Consider the following 16028-nt stretch of genomic DNA (forward strand, 5'->3'; position numbering starts at 1 on the left):
GTCTTTGAATAGGCTACAGGTGAGGCCATAATGCAAGAGAATCGGGGAACAGTGCAGTCATATTATTATAAAAGAAAGAAAGAAAGAAAGAGAATGCCTGAATGGGGTCACTTTGGGTTGACAGTTGACACTAAATATTTTGACTACATTATCACTGTGAGGGTATATTACATTGATTCCAGCAGATGGCGGCAATGTAACACTATAAGTTAGACTTGGACGCCAACTGCCAGCGGAAGACTGAAGCGGAAAACTTGAGTAAAGTAAACTACATTTCCCAGATCGGTTCATCATGTAGTCCAGAGTCCAACACAGTCACACGGTACGCAACGAAAATAAATACCGATCCGTCACGGTCACACTGGTCACACACTCTGTTTGTGTTGTGCTGAGAGCTCTGTCGACTGCGTAGTTGAGACAGCGAGAAAAGAAGTGGCCGTAAACTTGTAAGTTGAACTTTTATTTCAACGTCAGTAATGTTTTTGTTATGGAACTTTGGCTTTGCTGTGAATATATTCGGATATATAATATATTAGAATAGTAGTCTGTAATGTAAGGCAGTTTACAGTTACTTTCGGTTTCTGATATTATGAACGTTATAACTTTTACTTTAAGTCCCTCCAAACGACTTGATGATATAAAATCATATAACTGGGAACGAATGATATCAAATATATATAAATTAATTGTACTACATCATGACTAATGAGTGTTGAGATATTGAATATAATCTCCGTGACTTGACATTTTCCAGAGAAAGTGAAAGCTAAGAGAAATCAAAGATCAACATTGGTCTGGCAGCCTTCCTGTGGACTGTTGCACCTGTTTATCATCAGTGATCAGAGTCATCAGACACATGACATGTCGCTAGGCGTCTTGAAGTGTTTTGATTCTTCATTATATTTTATTGTAGCTCAACATGGAGAGTTGCAGCAGTGATATTGCAGTGGTGGAGCCGTCGGCGACCTTCTCTCTGGTCCTCTTCCATGACATCCCTCACGCATACCCACCGTCCAACCAGGTGACATGTCGGTACACCCTGACTGATGGCTTCCAGCCCAATAAAAGAGACTGGGTGGGGGTTTTTAAGGTGAGGAAAAAACATAGGAGTCTCGATTGAATTGAATACACAAGGTCACAATGGAAACAAGCCACAACCACTGTACTATTTTCAAACTGTTAAAGTATTGTTCAATCAATCAAAGCCAGGGTACATACAGTTAAATCTTCAGTCAATCTGTGGCTCACCGCTCCAAGAGATGGGTCAAATGCAGAGAACTAATTTCACTGCGGTAACGTGTGAGACTAATCGTACGACTTTGACTTCATATAATGACGTTTTATTCATTAAAACAAGTTCCTGATTGCAGCTTTCATTTACAAATTGATAAATGAACAGTGAGGATGTTACTGTGTATATTAGTCCCAATCCCATGTCCATCTCTATATACAATAATTAATTATTTGGTCTGACTCAAGTTCAAATGCCTTTTATTTTACCACTGTACCGGTGGTACCGGTCTGCTCATCAACCATGAAACATTCAATGTTGTTGTTGTCTTGCAGGTAGGGTGGAGCAGCACCAGAGACTATCATACATTTGTGTGGGTGGAACCGTGCTTTGATGTGATGAGCGAAGATCCAGTGAAAAAACAAGTGGTGTTTAATGGTATGACCTGTTTCAATTTACAATTAAAAAAATGAATATCTGACATTGTTTCCGGTTCTGTGTTACGTTATGGTACTACTGTAGGCATTTTTCTTTTTCATGTGATTATGTAGTGAGGTGAGGTTTTGTTATTATTATTATTATGGTATGTCTGAGGCTAATCTCTCAAACCACTGGATAACATTTCTTGTACGTCCTCTAATATTTTGAATAGTGTTAAAAAAAAACCCAAAAAAAACATTTACCTTTTATTTATTTCTATTAGACTACTATTTGCCAAAGGATGATGCTGAGTTCTACCAGTTCTGCTATGTGGACAGCAGTGGTCAAGTGAGAGGAGCCAGCACCCCATTCTGTTTCAAAAGTCCAGAGGAGCCAAGTGTGGACTGTAGCCTGGAAACTGACCTGCTGGTGATTACAACACAGGTTGGTATGAAGTGCAATCAAAAAGTCAGATTTTAGAAAGTGCAGGGTTTATAAATCAGACTGATGGACAAAAGACGTGTTTGTGTTTGGATCTCAGTTCATGGGCAAATAAAGTGCTGTACTGACATGTCTTTTATTTAATCCAGGAGCAAGTTGAGCAGAGTGCACGGGAGAGGGATGAACTGCAGAAAGAGATGGATCAGATGAGAGTGCAAAATGAGAGCATAAAGAGCGCTCTGATGGAGAAACAGCGAGAGGTTGACCACCTGAAGGTCTGCACCGCATAATTTTGCTGTATACACCTTGTTTGACTGTACATTTGAGAAATTATAATTAGAGATGACACCCATGTGTATTTAAGCAAGAGCATAGTTTCCTTTTAACTGAAATAATACAATATCGTTACTTTGTACAGGAGCAGCAGGAGGGGAGTGAACGGGAAAAAAAGGAACTGGCCAAAGAGTTTAGTCAAATGAAGGAACAAAACGAGAGCTTAAGAAGTAGTCTGAGGGAACAACAGCAAGAACTCGACTGCGTCAAGGTACGTCCTCGGTAGTCCACACCATGTGTACACAAGAACAAACATCTAGTCTGAGCATCTAGAAACTTAATAGTGCTGTACTGACATGTATTTTATTTAATCCAGGATCAAGTTGAGCAGAGTGCACAGGAGAGGGATGAACTGCAGAAAGAGAAACAGCAAGAGGTTGACTACCTGAAGGTCTGCACCGCAAAGTCCTGAGATCCTTACTGGGTCACTGAATTAAGTTATCACTTAGAATTCTGCTGTATACACCTTGTTTGACTGTACATTTGAGAAATTATAATTAGAGATGACAACCATGTGTATTTAACCCATTTTGACCTGAGATCAGATTCTAAAAATGTCTTCTACATCCTGACAGTTTTCTGAAAAAGCTATGTTTCTATGTCAGTCGTTCTTCGATTTTTCAAAAATAGCTAAAGCATAACATAATGCTAACACCAAAAGGGGTTCCCGCCAAAAATGGGTTAAGCAAGAGCATAGTTTCCTTTAACTTAAATAATACAATATCGTTACTTTGTACAGGAGCAGCAGGAGGGGAGTGAACGGGAAAGAAAGGAACTGGCCAAAGAGTTTAGTCAAATGAAGGAACAAAACGAGAGCTTAAGAAGTAGTCTGAGGGAACAACAGCAAGAACTCGACGGCGTCAAGGTACATCCTCGGTAGTCCACACCATGTGTACACAAGAACAAACATCTAGTCTGAGCATCTAGAAAATTAATACTGCTGTTACGTTTCAGGGGGACCTGATCCAAAAGGCCCATCAGCTGGAGCAACAGAATAGCAGAGAGGAGGAAAAACTGAGTCAAAGCTTGAAGTCAGTGGATGAGTCACAGAGAGAACAGGAGGTAAATGCCAAGGGAGTTTTATCTCTGCTTTGATCCAGAGCTACCATTTCCATCAACGTTGTAATCAAAATAATTATATTTGTATGGCACCTTTGACCTTTCATGCATAGAATGTAGCTCAAAGTGCTCTGCGGACCGTGATATGGAGAAAGATAATTTATTTTTTAATGTATCTTAATCTTATGAAAGTTAACAAATTACATGAGTAGCCACTTTACCACAGTTGAGTAGCGAGAGATGGAGTGAGTGAGTGTGCACGCATGCTTGTGAGTTGTGAGAGGGAAAGGGAATATGGATAGGACACAAACTGCAAACTCTTTGTGAATATGGAACACAAATCCTATGTATTCATACGTTCTGTGTGGCACAGGTTAAGCAGAAATATGATCGAGCTGTGGTGAAGATCAATCAACTGAAACAGGAGCAAGAGGAGCTATATGGGACTCTCACTATCCAAAGTGTGAAGATTGCAGAGTGAGTTGCAAATTGTATAATGAATGAAAAGAGATTAGAGATGGACAACATTGATGTATGGTCTCTAATGCTCATTTCTGTTTTTTTCAGGCTAAAACCCAAACTCAGAGAGCAAGAACAAGAACTGCTCAAACTGAGAGATGATATTCAGCTCCTACAGGTATTTTAAGAGCTGTTTAAATTTGACAGTAGAATTAAGTTAATTCTACTTTATTAACAGGGGAGGAAAGGAGAGGAAATAATTACAACTCATAAACCTGTTAACAGGGCTTGGTGTAATTACATCTGTTGAAAAATGCTTCAGAATTTAACATGAATGAAATCATATCAGGGTCCCTATGGTAAAATAATAGGACTGCTGATTGCATATGGTATTATGATGACTGATGAGTGGTCATTTCATTTGTTAGAGGAGAGAGGGGTCTGTGGCAGATCATACCATTCTCTTGACTGTTCCCTTCACAGGTGGACCTCCAGAGCAGTGAGAAAGAGAAGGAGAGACTCCATGTTGAGCTTCGTAGACTAGATGAACTAAAACACAACCTGGACGAACTGAAGAGAGAAAACGAGGAACTACGCAGGAGTCGACAGGAGATGTTGCAGAACATTCCAGACGAAGACATGAAGGTGGGAACAAATTCACACAAGGCCAACATGGCCTCTTGTCTTTTCTTTTGCAACACCGAATTCAGTGTTGATGAATTACCTTGTACTGATGTCTGCATCTAGGTGCAATATCAGACCCTACTCAACCAGCTACAGGACACTCGTTCACAACTGTCCAACGAGAGGCACTCGCTCAACAGCACACGGAGATGTTCGGAGCAACTGCAGAGAGATCTGGCTGACACCAAAGAACAACTAGAGGGCCTTGCATCATCATCTGACCAGATGAAACGCTGCAGCAGCAAAGTAGAGGTGAACTTTAAAGTTTTTTGACAAGATGTAGCCCTCAGTTCAGAGATTAGTGAATATAGATTATTTAACGTGTAACTGTTGAAGCAGATCTAGTCTTTACCTTTCTTGATTGATATTAACTCAGGTCTTCATTTTTTATTGTTGTTTTTAAGCTGCAACTCACAGAGGCGCACGGCATCATTGCAGAGAAGAGTGAACAGGCCACTGAGATGGACAACGTGATCATGATTGAGAAACAGGAGAAAGAAGAGCTAGAAAGACAAAATCAGGTAGATTTCCAACTAAGTTTGTTTATTTAGCAAGGGTTATTTAGTCGAAGGGTCACTTCCTGTTTTTTGGCTTAACTTTGTCTGTGTGTTTACCTTGTCAGATTCTCAAAAGAGATATTGAGCGCCTTCACACAGAGTTGGCTGAACAGATGGCCTCTACCGCTGAATCAATATACATGCAACCTTCAAGCCCTCATGGCTTCTCACCTGAAACAATCACAACTTCCAGCCAGGGGCAACAGGAGGACACACTTCCAGAGTCTCTCCAATATTATGATCCGACCCTATATGAATCAATAGGTAAGGTTGAGGAATCTGTTTCAGAAGATGGGGAAACCTTTCTTTTCAGCTGAATTTAAAGCAGTAGTTAATGCACCACAAACATTGTGTTTGTGGGGGGAAATATGTCTGAAAGAGAAAAGAAAATCAGTCAATATTATGTTGTGATATCAAGTTCTTTTTTTATTTCCTCCATTGACCAATTCAATTACAACTTTTTCTTTCTTTCAGGAACCAGTGCAGATACAGAGGAAGAGGTACGTCCATGCATGTCTTTCAACCAAGTTTTTTTGGATACACATAGGGTGCATCCAAATTGTTAACTTACGCTGTGTCTTTTTCCTAAGAATTTTTTGATGAAAAACATAATCGGGTCGAGGAAGGATTTGAAGGACTTAGGAAACAACAACCACTGTGCTGAGAGAATCCAACTGCACTTAAGCTACATAATTACGCGACAGTTTGACCAGGGTGAAAATAAAATGTTCCAAAGGTGGTCTAGGCTTAGGTGACAGACATATAACCAAGTATAGTGTACATTAAATGTTTAGCAAAAAAGGGACTACGGCACTCAGTCTCTCTCTCTGAATTGAATATAACGCCAAAATCAAACATTTGAAACTATGTTTAAAAACAATCAAGAATAGAACACAATGAAGGCCAGGACTTGTGGTCCTCTTTCGCAGACAAACAAAAAGGTGACAACCCACGTGTGACAAGCATGTGTACTATGCTAAAGTGGGGGGGAAACTGTGTGAACTGAAGTGACTCGTGAGAGGTGCCTTTCATCACAATGTAAACAACATTCTGTGCTCAAACGAACGGACAGACATACACACACACAAAAGCTGCACTGCCCAATGAGAAAGGAAGCAATGAAGCACCATTCCTTATCATTTTTAGAGAATTGGACCAGCTCTTATCATGGCTGCTACTTACATAGATTTCTGGATCATTTCACTGTTAGGAAACTTGTTGATAATGAAAGTCTATGACTACTAAAGCCCTAACCACACCAAAGGGTTGCCATGCAACTCATTGGGTCCAAACTGTTGCAAGGAGTTGCATGGTGACCCTTTGGTGTGGTCTGGGCCATTGAATTCCTTGCGTTGAATCACTTGGGGTGACGTGGGTCAACGTGCAACAGGACATATCACACCGTCTCGACCCTTTGGTGTGGTTAGGGCTTTAGTCTGAGCAGAAAAAGAACTGTACAGACTCAGAGTCCCAACCACACTATGTATTTTAAGATGTTATATCAAGTAGTGGTCCCCAACCTGGGGTTCCGCAAAGCATTCACTGGGGGTCAGCAGCATGCCTCATGAAAATGATATGCTGCTATGGCTCAATGGGTAGTTGGTTGAAAACAAACGTAATGGACAGTTTCTTTCATTCTAGCCTGACATGACGTTGGCTAAGCTGGGTAACACTTCCAGCCACTATCAATAAAATGTAAAGTGGCACAGAAAAGACAAATTCATGTTAACATGGTAGAAATATGTCTCATTAGGTAATAACATTACTGAACAAAAATGTAACATTTAAAACTTGTATTTATTGGACAAGATTCCCAAGGGCTCTGTACTAGGCCCCCTCCTGTTTTTGCGCTAGATCTCTTTGCCAAAAATAGTCGACCTAACAATCTCACAATGCATCGTTTGTGTTGGGACACATTGACATTGTGGGCTTGAATACAGCTATTCTTGCCAAATCTTAGCCCCAGAATAGGGATGCTAGAGTTCAAGTGGTTAAAGTAAAAAACAATTCTAATAGATAGCCATTAGATATTCATGATGAATACCAAAGAGTGTCTGCTGTTTACAACTTATGTCTCGTTTACTCAAACTTAATCCAACGTGCCCCTCTTATGTTACCACATATGACCGCCTGACCGGCCATCTCTATTTCAATTCCAGGAATCGTTTGTGTGCCAGCACTGCCAGGAGACTTTCCCTGGCCTTACCCGGGATGAGAGGGTGCTGCATGAGCAAAGCCACCAAGTGTGTCCTTTCTGCACACTCATCTGTGACAGCATGGAGCAGTCTCTGTTTGAGGATCACGTGTACAGCCACGAGTTGTAGGAATCAGGCATAAGGCCTAGAATGTTTTGTGTTCACTTCCAAGTAGGTTTCAATGACCGTCATGATTAAGCAAGACAGAGAATTTATAGCACATCTCTCAACCTGGCTCATAGCAATATTAATGCACTGAATGTTCAACTGTTTAAGGTGAAAGTAAAGTCAATATTACAGGGAGAGCTTAAAACATTATGCATCACGTAAAAAGCACATATTCAATATTGCTTATTCTCCCTGTGTCCCCTGGGAAACTGCCTCCCCCTGGCCAGCTGGTGCGCCTGATGGAGGGGAAAGGAACTGGTTGGAATAACGTGTTCCTTCCACGCGCTACGTCTAACCAGGGAAACTCCCCTCTGTTAGGTGTTAAGGAGCGACTTGGACACTCATGCATGAAGGAAGCATGAGTTCAAGTCCGTTGCTCTCCCCAGGTTGGTGGAGGGTGTGTAGAGCCCAGGATTAGATAATTGACACAGGGTGAAAAATGGGTTACAAAATCGTGGGATAAAAATTATTTAAAATATTGCTTATTCTACAATGTTTCTATACCGTTTTGATGAAGAGACCACTACTACTGAGTCATGCTTTATCTAGAAAAAGTGCAATCCATAGGGTGGGTACTAGTAATTAGTAAAAAAAAGAGCACTGTAATTTAAGTTTGTAATGAGACAGTAAACTCATGTATTAAACCCATTTATTTTATATTGTCTATTATACTGTATACTAACACCATGGCTGTGCTGACTACAGAAAAACTCATCACACCTCACATTGCAGATGATTTTGAAAGTAACAAAACTGAAATAAAAGATGCATGTTTTGACAGTTGAATGTTACTTAAAGGTTAACATGTTAATAGATCATTAGTCACTCGAGCCAGACTATTGGCTCACAACATTTTCAAATGCTTCCACCTAAGCAGTCTATGCAGGGCTTAAAGTTCTCAGTCCTGGGGACTGATTTCAGTCCTGAGGATCTCATAGGGGTCATTTAATGAGATCAGTGCAGATTTGCAAAAAAACATTTCAGTCTTGGGATTGTTTTTGGCTTTAAGCCCCGAGTATGCAACGGAGGCTGAAAATGAGTAAAGCAGATGTCCCACGTTTTGTCTTGTGTAAATTTGCCAAAAAACCTAGCTTGCTGCTTATAGATAATAATTATATGAACAGATGACAGCTGCCATTCTTGGCTTTTAGGAGGTGTAGTTACAGCCTCTGTGTAGCATTCAGGGATTGTGAAATAATTGTCTGGCTTCAGAGACTAATCAGAACATGAACCGATTCATATCCTGTTCCCCTTACAATATATGTCCGCTTGCTGCATCCACTAGTCTAGTGGCCTTAAGAGCTGATATAGCAGGATATCTTTGGGTCCGAAGTCCACACATGATATGGGGGAATGACCCATACGATTATGAACCTCCTCAAGTCTATAAAATCAGACTCATTCTGCCAGGCACATTATTTTCCCTCCACCTAATGTTGTACAGTCCAGAGAATCTGATCTCAAGGTATCATCTGATTGGCCTCTTCTGGTGTGACATCACGGGATGTCAGTTCAGAGAAGAGAGCAGGCAGCCAGTACTGTGGTTCCCCGGCAGCTTGAGAATCCAGCCAAGCCAATCCCTCTTTCAGCAGGTGACCCTGAAAATACAGAGAGAAAGTGGCCAATAAGACTGAAACCAACTATTATAATTAGGGTACCTAAATTACCTTCTCACACTTACCAGGACATGAGAAGCCCGTTCTCTCTCCCATTTTAGATTGTCTGTGATCTCACTCACTGTAACATAGCCCTTCTTCTACAGAGGGACAAAACATTTTATGTATAATGAATACTCTGTATGAAGATAACATAGTCATAGGTACTCAAACTTTTTCATGTCAAGGACTCCCAAATTGATATGTATTTGGGCACGCCTCTTGGAGCAGATTGTTACCTCAGCCAGCTGTAGAACTACAGTGTGATCCATGTTGAGCTCTGCTGGGACAGACTGCACCAGGTACGAGTCTCCCACGGGTATCATGCCAAAGCCGTTGCCCATGGCTTTCAGCTTCTTTATGGCTCTCACCAAGTCGTCTCTGGAAAAGCACAGGTCAGTTTAACAATCACTATATTACACAGACATGGTGTTTGGATACCTATTTATTGAGAGGTGCAGAACCCAAATGGTATAAAAAAGAATTAAAATACCTGTTTAAATTAATATTAAATGCAAAATACAGATATTTGAAATGTGATATTTATAGACTGCTCTCTATGTAAGAATGATTTCTCACAATGGCAATGACACTCACTGGCTGACATCTTGAGCATATTTCCCCCTTCCCTTCAGCACTCTGTGATGGAGTTCATCCAGTGTGATGAGCCCTGAAAGGACACACAACTTTTATTTTATAGTCATTCATTTAATAAAATTCCACGCGCGCACACACGTTTTATTTTATAGTCATTCTTACAGTAATTGACAATAACATTCCACGTTAACCCATTTTGGGCGGGAACCCCTGTTGGTGTTTTAAAGCATTATGTTATACTTTAGCTATTTTTGAAAAATCGTGAAAATGTGCCTCAAATCTTTGAATATATATTATTACAGAGTGAACATTTTAACTCAAATCTTTGCTTCTGGGGAGGTCCCTGGAACAACATATTTTCAGATATATTACATATCATTTTTGGGGTCCTTGACATGAAATATTGAGCACCACTGATACAGAAACGTATGGTTTTTCAGAAAACTGTCATGATTTTGAAGACATTTTTTTAATTTCAGGCCAAAATGGGTTAACAGGTACGGTCGCCCCTTTTCCATCTCGCCCCCGCGAAGACAGGGTTCATTGAATAATTTATTTTCCAACAACAGGCCCCAGCCCAGTTCCTGCTTCTTTTTTTCGATATGAAGAATTATAACCATACAATGTATTTATACCTTTGCATGGAACCATGACAAATTACCTCTGAATCACATGAATCACACTTCTAGTTTTACTTAATATATTGTTGTGCTAAAATGCTCCATATCACAATGATGCAAAAGACAGAAGAAAGTAAGAAACTAACCGCCATTTCTGTGTTTCAGGGCAAGGCAAACTTCAATGATTTGTACACCCAGCTCATAGTAGAAGTCTCCTACCCCAAGCATTTCTGACCAAAAGCCTTTGCCAGCTGGGGAAAATGGAGGGAAATATTTTGATTGTTAAAAGTAGTAATAGTGATTATTCTTATAATTGTGAGAAAGGCAAACTTTCCAAACTCTATATAACGGTATACATAATGTTAAACATAACTAAACTTAATTCTCACAGGCAAGTGGATCGACCCCAATGGTGGCACACATTTCCTGAAACTGGACCCGAAACTGTGAGTTCTTGCGGATCTCTTGTTTATGCTTGCTAGCAAATTCCTCGAGGTTAGACTTGAAGGTTTCCAGCTGTTTAGACATCTGAGGAAAGAAATCATGTAGGCTGTTATGGTCAGCTGAATTATTTCCACAATCCACATACATACTCTAAACTGAATCCATTCTCTTTGGATCTAATAGTAATCTCAGCAAGGCAAATGGCTTCTTGGTTAGAGTGGGTGACAATGTTATCACACGTAAAGATGAAATGACCTACCTAGGTTCCATCCTGGAGGCTAATCTTTCCGGTGATAAAATGGCCACCAACGTAATTAAAAAAGTCAACCAAAGAACAAGATTCCTTTACAGGATCTCCTCACTGGTCAACAAAAACACCTTGAAGACCTTAACAGGAGCCCTCGTACAAGGTTTCTTTGACTATGCATGCACCTCCTGGTACCACAGCACCTCAAAGGTCCTTAAATCTAGGCTCCAGACTTCCCAAAACAAACTGGTCAGGCTCCTACTTGGCCTCACCCCCCGAACCCACCTTACCCCTGCCCACTTTGACAGGCTGGAATGGCTTAGGGTCGACGACAGAGTACAGCATCTTGCAAAACCGCTCTCAAAGGGCACCTACGGACGGCTGCAATTTGAAACTGGCCCCCATAAAATCTGAATCCCCCCCACCCCTTTTTCCCCTCACTGTATATGTTTCTTTTACCTCCTTTATGATGAATTCCTGTTCTGTTCTTTGACTATATAGAAGTGTCTATTTGTACGTCTCTAAATGTTTTGATGAATTGAACAAGGTGGACCCTCTTGTAAACAAGTGTAATGCTTAATTGGGTCGTCCACTCACAGTTAACAGTCTTTGTATTGAGTTTGTGCTTGAAATGTACTGTAATTCTGCAAACTGTTAATACATATTTCAATCAATCAATCAATAATGAATATTCATGTATAAAAGATTAGACCTACCTGAACAATTTGATCTGCGGCAAGAACATTTCCTCTTTCCTTATACTTGGCCTAAATTAAATAAAACAAGAAATGTTAGAAATTAAGTTAACATTATTCCTGAAAATGAATACTGTATTAACATTGCATGTTATAGCCTACCTCTGCAAGTTTCTTTTTGGCAATAGCTCCTGCACCAACCCCTCTCCGCATATTGTTACTGTAGTCTGAGAACACACAATATTTTAATATACATACTTAATATAATACTCTTTGTTAGTCCCTCAGTTTGAAATGTATAAAGGTAACCGAGGGTCTCAAAAGGGGCTAATACAGTACCTGACTGTATAATTGTGCAAAAATAATACCTTTTACTGTAGTCTGGTTACACACAATACATGAATCTAAAAGAATGTTACTACTTGTCTGCGCACAATGTGAATACACAAAATAGCCAACTAATGTTACTGTCTGGTTTATAAATTATAATATCAACCAAATTAACCTGCTAAATGTAGTCCACGAGCTCTGGATTTTCACTTGTGTACAGACACTCGATACCACGACGTGACCCCCACGAATGTTATCCAAAGTATTAAAGTCGGGGAAACATTCACATTTCCAATAATGTAAACTGATTTACACGGTGCTATTTCAATTTTGTAGCAGTTTATGCTTCTTGTTATTAATAAACCCGGAAGTAAAGTATAGTATATCGTTGCTGTATTATGTGAACAAAAGCAACGACACTGCCACCTGCTGCCTGGGCGATTGTAGTCAGAAAACGGTACTAGAGTATTTAGAAGTGAATGCTTGGTGCTACAGTACCACAACATAACTAAAAGTGCACTACAAACAGATTGCCATGACATATACACACACAGAAAGTCATTAAATGTGACGAATAAGCCTCAAGCCAAATCCAGGCTGGTACGGTGCATGAGCAGGAGGCACTGGAGCAATTGAAGCCCTTTCATTTTTTTTTAAATCAAATATGACATTGGTAAAATTGCTCTTTATTTTCATTCAACTGTCCTTTTTTCAGACTCCAGAAGCAAAGTGGCTATATTATAGTGTGGTGGTGTAGGTGGTGAGTTGTTGATATTTTTTAATTTAAGAGATTTTCACTTGCATTTGCCTGGAATGCCTTGCATGGGAGGAGATATGCCATGGGAGATTAAGTGTTTGTACCTACAGTGGACTGGACTGAGTCACTGAGTGGAGTCAGAGTGGAGAGTCTGCTGTATGGGGATGAGACATGGACAGGTGAGACTGACAGTAGGCACTAGGCCTAGGCCTACAGCAGGAAAGGCCCTTTGGATATCTACACAAAAATGCTACGAATGGCACTTGGTATCACATGGGCGTACCACATCGGAAATGTGGACCAGCTACTGAAGCGGCTCCCACAGACAAAGTCAGAGACAGAGAATGTCAGGCACCAGACCGACCCCCCCCCCCCCCCCTTTTCCCTCACTGTATATGTTTCTTTTCCCTTTTTACCTCCATTATGATGAATTCCTGTTCTGTTCTTTGTCTATATAGAAGTGTCTATTTGTACGTCTCTAAATGTTTTGATGAATTGAACATGGTGGACCCTCTGAGTGGCAGCGGTGGCCGAACGGATAGCGGCGCGGTCTTGATACCGGAAGGTTCCTAGTTCGAATCAGCCGTCCGACACGTTAAAATTACCACCGCTGAAGTGCCCTTGAACAAGGCATTGAACCACTACGATGAAATGTGTTCTATGAGCAGGGCCTGGCTGGAAACAAGTTCTTGAGCTTAGCCCAGATACCCTGGGTAAATATAGATTTCATTTCATTTCATTTCATTTCTTGTAAACAAGTGTAATGCTTAATTGGGTCGTCCACTCACAGTTAACAGCCTTTGTATTGAGTTTGTGCTTGAAATGTACTGTAATTCTGCAAACTGTTAATAAATATTTCAATCAATCAATCAAAAGGTGGCAAGCAAACTGACACTGTGGAAGACAAGTTAAAGGCACCGCCAGGAAGGGAAAGAAGTGACAGCAGAGTTAACAACACTGCAGAGCTCAAGACAAAGACACTGATACTGGTGGGTGTGGAGGGGCCGAGGGCGGAGATTCAGGGGAGTCCCAAGTTGGTGTTGGTGTTGAGTCCACACTCTCGCATTACATCACATTGCATGAAACCTTATCTTCCCTTCTTGCTTCAAACAATTCCCACTGAACAATAGTCCATTCTTATTCTGCTTGCCAAGTTAAATAAGCTAGTTAAGTTAATATCAACATATTACATAGAGCGCTCTTTCATTCTATTTTTCTTGACATCAAATCAATTATTAGATAATGTTTAGCTCTTTCTGATTTTATACTGTAGATAATTTGAAATATGATTTTGTAATTGCGGTTCATTTCAATGGCCTCACAAAATTAATAATTAGAATGGTAGGCTACTAATGACTATTAGGCATAGCTATAGTTACTCAGTCAGAACTAAGCCTAGCAGCAGTGACTATAATAATAATAATTTAATTTATATGATGATTAGAAATAGAGCTATATCATTTCATATAGTATAAATCAGGCTTAAGAATTCTGCAAGCAAATAAATGTCAAATAAATTGATTGATTGATTGAAATTGGAGAATTAGTCCATTTCAAGCACAACTCAATACAAAACTGTTAACTGTGGACGACACCATAAAGCATTACACTTGTTTACAATAGGGTCCACCGTGTTCAATTCATCATAACATTTAGAGACGTACAAATATACACTTCTATATACCCAAAAACAGGAAATTATCATAGAGGAGGTAAAAAGGGGGGGGGGGGAAACATATACAGTGAGGGGGAAAAGGGGTGGGTGGGGGATTCAGATTTTACGGGGGCCAGTTTCGAATTGCAGCCGTCCGTAGGTGCCCTTTGAGAGCGGTTTTGAAGGAGTCAAGGGATTCGCATGTCTTAATGACATGACTATTTTGGTGGCATAGGAGCGAAATTAATTTAGTCCCTTATTTGTGCCGAATCTGAGTTGCACATGGTTTGTTGAACTCCCTCTGGTGTTTTGGGTGTGGACTTCGTTGACATTAAGGAAGTATTTAGACAGGTACATACATGGGTATCTTGGTGGTGTATCGAATCTTGTGGACCAGAACCATTGCAAGATGCTGTACTGAGTGTACTCTGTCGTCAACCCTAAGCCATTCCAGCCTGTCAAAGTAGGTGAGGTGGGTTCGGGGAGTGAAGTAGTAGTAGTAGCCTGACAAGTTTGTTTTGGGAAGTCTGGAACCTTGTTTTAACCTTGTTTTTCCTGACACAAATTATATCCATATTCTGCATTGCCCTCTTGAAATGCAGAATGATGCAAAACAATGCCTTTTCTTTTAAGCAGGCCCAAGTACATTTGCTTGTGATGCTTAAGCTACAGTATACAAAAAGAGGCTTTGCTAAAGAGACAATGTGTACAGTAGGTGTACAACAAAACAAAAAAAAATCTGCACATTTGTAGAAGGCAGCGGCTTACCTGCATACAGATGTTTCAAAACATCACTCGCCCTGTTTCAATGGCAGTACAGTACATACAATTGAGATTTCAAGATTTCGAGATTTCAAGATTTCAAACTGGCAAAAGTAACCCCCCTGCACAAGAAAGGGAGTAAATTAGACCCCGGCAACTACCGCCCTATTTCTATTCTAAGCTCCATCTCGAAAGTGATGGAAAAAATATTCTATGAACAGGTTGAAAAGTATCTTGCCACTAATAAATGAATGTACGAGTTCCAATCTGGCTTCAGAACATCCCACTCCACTGACACATGCCTTCTCTATTTGAGCGACCACATCAAACAAGAGGTGAATGCTGGCAAATACTGCGGCATGGTCATGCTGGACCTCCAAAAGGCTTTTGACACCGTGAACTACTCCATACTGGTTAACAAGCTAAAAGCAATTGGTTTCGATAGCACATCAGTGAGCTGGATGCAATCCTACCTGGAGGGGAGAGAACAGATGGTGGAAGTGAATGGAACCCCCCCCTCCCAGTGGGGGGGTCCCCCCCCCTCCCAGTGAGTATGCTTCCACAAGGAAGCATACTAGGGCCTCTAATATATGTAAACAACATGACTTCAGCTTGTGACTGCAACTTGTTCCTGTTCGCAGATGACTCGGCACTGCTGGTCTCGGACAGGAACAAACTGCAGGTTGAAAACGCCCTCAGCTTTGAACTCGGTAGAATCTG

General features: G+C 40.6%; 2 protein-coding genes across 5 annotated transcripts; one reads left to right on the forward strand and one right to left on the reverse strand.

Annotated features, from left to right (window-relative positions):
- Positions 1 to 315: 315 nt before the first annotated feature.
- calcoco2 (calcium binding and coiled-coil domain 2) lies at positions 316 to 7773 on the forward strand. Of its 3 annotated transcripts, XM_079492863.1 has the most exons (17): positions 316 to 446; positions 914 to 1090; positions 1567 to 1669; positions 1935 to 2095; positions 2242 to 2367; positions 2511 to 2636; positions 2742 to 2816; positions 3165 to 3290; positions 3380 to 3487; positions 3858 to 3961; positions 4052 to 4121; positions 4427 to 4588; positions 4691 to 4879; positions 5032 to 5148; positions 5250 to 5448; positions 5659 to 5684; positions 7344 to 7773. In XM_079492863.1, the coding sequence occupies exons 2-17, from the start codon at positions 920 to 922 to the stop codon at positions 7506 to 7508; spliced, it is 2028 nt and encodes a 675-aa protein (XP_079348989.1). In that variant the 5' UTR covers positions 316 to 446; positions 914 to 919; the 3' UTR covers positions 7509 to 7773. The 3 variants fall into 3 exon arrangements, with proteins under 3 accessions (XP_079348989.1, XP_079348991.1, XP_079348990.1); XM_079492865.1 differs by lacking the exons at positions 2742 to 2816; positions 3165 to 3290 and having other exon boundaries at positions 7344 to 7769; XM_079492864.1 differs by lacking the exons at positions 2511 to 2636; positions 2742 to 2816 and having other exon boundaries at positions 7344 to 7769.
- A 59-nt stretch (positions 7774 to 7832) lies between these two features.
- snf8 (SNF8 subunit of ESCRT-II) lies at positions 7833 to 12554 on the reverse strand. Of its 2 annotated transcripts, none has more exons than XM_079492878.1 (9): positions 12311 to 12554; positions 11968 to 12032; positions 11827 to 11877; positions 10809 to 10947; positions 10566 to 10670; positions 9800 to 9872; positions 9442 to 9583; positions 9229 to 9303; positions 7833 to 9145 (listed from the first exon to the last, which is right to left on the reverse strand). In XM_079492878.1, the coding sequence occupies exons 2-9, from the start codon at positions 12016 to 12018 to the stop codon at positions 9008 to 9010; spliced, it is 774 nt and encodes a 257-aa protein (XP_079349004.1). In that variant the 5' UTR covers positions 12019 to 12032; positions 12311 to 12554; the 3' UTR covers positions 7833 to 9007. The 2 variants fall into 2 exon arrangements, with proteins under 2 accessions (XP_079349004.1, XP_079349005.1); XM_079492879.1 differs by lacking the exon at positions 12311 to 12554 and adding an exon at positions 12174 to 12193.
- Positions 12555 to 16028: the final 3474 nt, after the last annotated feature.

Source organism: Electrona antarctica (genome assembly GCF_951216825.1).
Source record: "Electrona antarctica genome assembly, chromosome: 22".
Taxonomy (NCBI): domain Eukaryota; kingdom Metazoa; phylum Chordata; class Actinopteri; order Myctophiformes; family Myctophidae; genus Electrona; species Electrona antarctica.

Excerpts from the sequence above, each read along its gene's own strand:
- calcoco2 (XM_079492863.1), top strand. The coding sequence starts at position 920 with ATGGAGAGTTGCAGCAGTGATATTGCAGTGGTGGAGCCGTCGGCGACC. Across the intron at positions 1,670-1,934 it reads AAAACAAGTGGTGTTTAATG|ACTACTATTTGCCAAAGGAT; the intron begins GTATGACCTGTT and ends TATTTCTATTAG. Across the intron at positions 5,149-5,249 it reads AGCTAGAAAGACAAAATCAG|ATTCTCAAAAGAGATATTGA; the intron begins GTAGATTTCCAA and ends TTACCTTGTCAG.
- snf8 (XM_079492878.1), bottom strand. The coding sequence starts at position 12,018 with ATGCGGAGAGGGGTTGGTGCAGGAGCTATTGCCAAAAAGAAACTTGCA. Across the intron at positions 9,873-10,565 it reads CCTGAAACACAGAAATGGCG|GGCTCATCACACTGGATGAA; the intron begins GTTAGTTTCTTA and ends GTGTCCTTTCAG. Across the intron at positions 9,304-9,441 it reads TAGTTCTACAGCTGGCTGAG|AAGAAGGGCTATGTTACAGT; the intron begins GTAACAATCTGC and ends GTCCCTCTGTAG.